The sequence below is a fragment of the Rhincodon typus genome, chromosome 5 (assembly GCF_021869965.1).
Source record: "Rhincodon typus isolate 14 chromosome 5, sRhiTyp1.1, whole genome shotgun sequence".
Lineage (NCBI taxonomy): Eukaryota > Metazoa > Chordata > Chondrichthyes > Orectolobiformes > Rhincodontidae > Rhincodon > Rhincodon typus.
The window spans coordinates 21,227,825-21,233,643 of NC_063336.1; the positions used below are offsets into that span (position 1 = coordinate 21,227,825).

Genomic DNA, 5,819 nt, shown 5'->3' on the forward strand with positions numbered 1-5,819 from the left:
AAAAATGCTGAATTATAGATCCCAAAAACATCCCTTGTAGAAAACTCACACCAATGAAAAATTGCCTTTCTAATACCTCTACAGGCTTAATTTAACTACAAATTCCACTTCCCAGTCTGGAAAATCTGATAGTCTCTTTCTGGACGTTTCATACATCTGATTTTAAACATTCTCAGCACTTCAGGGTTTTATCCAAAATCTCCAGGTCTGGAACCATCGCTAAACTCCTTACTCTAAGGTAATCTGTTTTATCCTTTTCTCAGGAGCAACTACCTTACACATCCATCTTCATCAAAGATTCCTGCAGAATTGCCCCAAACTGAAATTAAAGCTAAACCTTTCATTTTCCAGCAATGGATGTTTCCCCTAAATGTAAAAGAATGTCCTGAAACTTCCAATGGAAAACTTAAGATATTATTCTGTGTACTTACTCACTCATTATCTTTCCTAATGTAAACAAAAACCCATCATTCCTGGGAGAGGCTACCTTTGTCACACAATTTAAAAAGGAATTACTACAGCTACAAAATACTTACAAATTAATCATTAAACCTTCAGGCTCACAGAAAAAAAAACCATATATCATTGACTCAAACATCCAAACTTAAAATAAACTATATTAAAATGTACATAAATCACACACCTGACATCACAATGCACCTCATTCATCTGGAGGAAATGGCATCTAGGGTGGTAGACTCTGGGCCTCCTGTACCTCCTCCACATCCTGAGGAGATCTTCAGTGAAGGCTGTTTAGCCACCACCATAGGCACTGGTGCTGTTTATGGACTTCCTGGCACATATCTGTTCCTCCTCAGTTTTTCAGTGCCTTTATTGCACTGCAACCACAGTGATGATGACCCCCACTGTGCTAGTCACAGTTCTAATACACCTGTTTGGGGAATTCAGAAACAGAATAAGTCAGTAATGTAAGCAGTCAGCACTTGCACCGCACACTGAGAAGGCTGAAGCATTTGCAACAATCTTCAGCCAGAGTTGCCGAGTGGATGATCCACCTTGGTCTTCTGCAGAGATCCCTGCATCACAGGTGCCAATTCAAGTCACTTTACATGACATCAAGAAATGTCTAAAGCCATTGGATATGGCAGGCCTTGAGGCCTGACACATTCTGGTAATAGTACTGAAGACTTGTCCAGAACTTGTTGCACTTCTAACCAAGCTGTTCCAGTACAGTTATAACACAGGCATCTACCTAACATTCCTACTGGCATGTGGATAAGTGTCCAGGTTTATTCTGTACATAATAAGCAGGACAAATCCAACCTGACCAATTACTGCCCTTTGGTCCACTCTTGAATATCAGTAAAGTGATTGTAGGTGTCATCAATAGTGCTGTCAAGTATCACTTGCTTTGTAGTAGCCTGCTCACTGACCCTCATTTTGGGGTCTGCCAGGGCCACTCAGTCCCTGACTTCATTACAGCCTTGGTTTAAAAATGGACAAAAAAAAGCTGAATTCCAGAGATGAAGTGAGAGTGACTGCCCTCAACATCAAGGCAACATTTGACCAAGTATGGCATCAAGGTGCTCTAGCAAATCTGAAGTCAATCAGGATCAGAGGAAAATACACTGCCGATGGAGTCATACTTGGCACAACATTTATGGTTGTTGGATATCAGTCATCTTGTTACAGGTCATCTAGGAGATGCTCAAGGGAGTGTCCAACTATCTTCAGCTGCTTTATAAATGACATTCCCCCCATCATAAGGTTAGAGGTGGAGGTATTCGTTGATGATTGCACAACGTTCAGCACCATTCATGACTCCTCAGATACTGAAGCAGTCTATGTTTAAAATCAGCGAGACCAGGACACCATCCAGGCTTGGATTGAAAAGTGGCAAGTAACATTTGCGACATACAAATGCCAGGCAATGATCACCTCCAAAAGAGAGAATCTCGCCATCACCCTTGATCTTCAATGGCCTTACCATCAATGAGACCCAACTATCAACATGCTGGAGTTACCATTGACAAGAAACTGAATTAGACTTGCCATACATATACAGTTGTAACAAGCACAGGTCAGAGGCTAGGAATCTTACAGTGAGTAGCTTACCTCCTACTCCCCAAAGTCTGTCCACAACCTACAAGACACAAGTCAAGTGTTTGATGGAATACTGCCTTCTTGCCTGGATGAATAGAACTTGAGCAACACTTAAGAAGCTTGAAATCATCCAGGACAGCCTACATGATTGGTTCCACATTCACAAACATTCATTCCCTCCACCACCAATTGGTAGTAGCAGCAGTGTGCACTGTCTACAAGATGTGCTACAGAATGTCACCAAAGCTCCTTTGACAGCACCTTCCAAACCCACAAGCACTTCCGTCTCGAAAGACAAGGGCAGCACATACATGGGAACAAGACCAACTGAAAGTTTCCCTCCAAGCTACTCATCATCCTGACTTGGAAATAAATCACTGCTCCATCAGTGTTGCTGTGGTCAAAGTTGTGGAAGTCCCTTCCATATGGCATTGTTGGTCTACCTACAGCACATGGACCTGCAGCAGTTTGAGAAGACAGCTCATACCTGCCTTCTCAAGGAAATAGAGATAGGCAATAAATGCTGGCCTAGCCAGTAACACCTACACCCCATAGATGAATAAAAGAAACACAAATGACAGTTCAATTTTGTCCTCCATACAATGGAATATGGAAAGCTCCAACATGGATGGCCATGGATTTCCTTAACATGGACCTTTGACGTAGTGGATCTTATCCCAATATATGAACTAGAAGCCACACTGTGCAAATACAGTAGGAGGTTTTAAGTACAGAAGGATTACTGAAACCTTGCCCCCTTCCCTCCACCTCACCTAGCACATAACCCAAGAAAGGCAGCACTAAAAAGTATACCACAAATAAGTGGAGTTAAAGGTGAGAGGCATTGAGCTCCGTGGCCTTGTGCAGCCTACTGAGACCTTGGATTCTTATGAATTGCGTCCCGCAGTTGAAAGGTCTCCGACAATTGCTTCTGTTCACAGAGATGGTTATGACTAGGTTGCAATGACCAGTGACGTGGTTGAGCTTGCTTGTGACCAGGACTTTTAACCCACAGAGTTACATACTGTATGTGTTTCACATATACTTATCATGGTTTCAGATGTCTTCAATCTGTCCTGTGTAAGGCATTGAAAGGTCTCAGATCTCTCACAAGTAGGGACTACGTGCTGAAACAGAAAGAAAACCCTTTCTCCATCCAGTGGGGCCTACCCAGGCTGGTCGCAGGCAATTTCCATTTCCATTATGCACTTACAGTTTGGTTGCATTTTACAGAATAAGTTGCAAACTCAGCCTGGTAATCTACACCCCCCTCAAACTTCAAGTCCTTTTTTTCTTTGCACTCCCTATAAACTCCAATGTCACCCCCCATCAAAGACAGAGTGGTGGTTACAGTTAATGCAGTAACCCATGTTGTCGAATCTACTACCATCTCTCAGCCTTGTATGTTCAGTTGTTTCTCTTCACAAAATTGCCACTTCGGTATACCAGCATGCTGTCTCCAATCCTCATAACAACTTATCCAACCTCCCTATTACCGTGTTGACCCCTGATGAACCCCTCTGAAGTTTAGTGAGCAAATTCCCCTGGACTGTCTGTGGCTGACTTGGAAGGACCCCTGACTGATAACTGTGCAGTTCCCCAACTAACTAATACCTAGATTGATTGTACAGGACCTGCAGGACTGGCCATGCCCCATTCCCTGGACTGTAGTGATGAGGACTACCCCAAATGGCAATAAGCTGCTGACACATGCTGTAGGTGTAACATGTCTACCCCCTGGATTGAGCATTGCTGACAATCATGATAAGCTACCTGACTTTCTGCTAAATGGAAAGGCAAGTCAAAAGTACTGGAAACTCTTAAGTTCTGAATGACACTGCAAAGCACAAAACAGCACGGCAGAGATGCTATGAGAATCCATGTACAAGCAAAGTGAGTGAGCACTAAGAGAGCAAATGAACAGCCCTGAGATACATGCTACTCTGCTACATAAGATGGTGCCTGTCACTGTGCATGAAGTGTGCTGAGATGACGTGTTGAGGCTGGTGGTTGGAGGAAGCCAGGCTCAACAGACAAGCTGTGTAGGCAGTCAGTCCCTAGGAAGCCTGCCCTGCGATATTGAGGACTGCTGATAAGATTGAGGCCCGGAGAAGTAAGTAGTGAGCTAGAACTGCCAAATTCTTACCCTGACTTTCATGTTGGGAATTATTGCCTTGTAATTTCTGTCTACCAAATTAGAGAATAGGAGATGGCATGTAAAATGAGGTGAGATTTGGTACTAATCAGATTTAAGTACACAACAATAGGCCTCTCAGAGCTCATTGGCAAAATTCTCATTCAGCCCCTGAGTGGAAAATTGGACCTTTTCTCCTCAGCATCTAGAATCTCAATTAATCCTGCATACTTTCCCAACTTGCCATTGTCCACATCAATCAGGGTTTGGGAAGATTCAGTCTGTAATTTCTACTTATTTGATTCACTACAAAATCTGTGAGAATTACTAAAAGATTTGGTGTATTTTGTGTTGCTTAACTATAGTTTACTTATCGAACTACAAAGGTGATCAGTGAAGAAACGTACCAACAAAATTTGCCAGGCATGCAAAATACATGTGACTCTAGAATGCCTGTGACTGACATTTTTCAAATGAAACAACTTTTGATAAAAATGCTATTTAGGGAGAATGAGTTTATTTTAAAATAAACAAACTTTTTGTTTTTTTGTTAGTTAAGCAAAGGAACTTCAATTCAACCTATCCGTGATATCCACCAAAATGTCTTCCCTGTTGTCCACCGCAAGTATGTTTATTACTTTGCTACCAAGGAGAACAGAAACAAATTCATGGCAAATCCTTTCAAGTATATTTCCCAGACTAAACCCAGGCCTGTTGTACCCATCAAGATGGCCATTTTAGGACCACCAAAGTCTGGAAAAAGTACAGGTAGGTAAAGATTTCGGAATTAACTGTGATTTTTATTTTATGTATCTTTAAGCAAATCATCTAACACTGATCTAACTATATATCAGTCCAGATTGTGCAATCAGCTGCAAATGAATGGATTTTACATTCAGCAACAGCAACTTACATTACTATAGTGTTTGTAATGTAATGAAGCATATGAAAGCAGTTCTGAGGAGCATTATGAAACAAAGTGTGATACTGAGCCACATAAGAAGAATGCTTATATGTCATTCACACAAATCTGGAGGGCAAGTGGCACTCATAGCAGAGGACAATCATTGCTGATTTTCAGAGCTGCTATCCACAACAGGAAATATAAGGCAGGAAATATAATTTACATTTGAACAGAATTCAAACTAAACGTTGGAAAATACGGAAAGGAGTGGCTTGAAGTTAGGAAGAGGGTAGTAGTAGTAGGTTGCTTTTCAGACTGGAGGTCTGTGACCAGTGGTGTGCCACAGGGATAGGTGCTGGGTCCACTGCTTTACTTCATTTATATAAATTATTTGGACATGAATATAGGAGGTAACGTTAGTAAGTTTGCAGATGACATCAAAATAGGTCATGTAGTAGACAGTAAAGGAGATTAGTTCAGAATACAACAGAACCTCGATCAGATGGGCCAATGGGGTGAGGAGTGGCAGATGGAGTTTAATTTTGATAAATGTGAGATGTTGAATTTTGGTAAGATAAACCAGGGCAAGACTTATACAAATAATGGCATGGCCCTGGAGAATGTTGCCAAACAAAGAGACTTAGGGGTACAAGTGCATTGTTCCTTGAAAGTGGAGTCTCAGGTAGACAGGTTGGTGAAGACGGCATTTGTCTTGCT

The 5,819-nt window shown here is 41.8% G+C and overlaps 1 protein-coding gene across 1 annotated transcript in view; it reads right to left on the minus strand.

Moving 5' to 3' along the window:
- Positions 1-5,165: 5,165 nt before the first annotated feature.
- zbtb24 (zinc finger and BTB domain containing 24) overlaps positions 5,166-5,819 on the minus strand; it is a 15,050-nt gene continuing 14,396 nt past the window's right edge. Inside the window, exon 5 of the mRNA XM_048596688.1 lies at positions 5,166-5,185. Within this exon, the coding sequence (XP_048452645.1) occupies positions 5,166-5,185 (20 nt within the window). The remainder of the gene's footprint in view (positions 5,186-5,819) is intronic.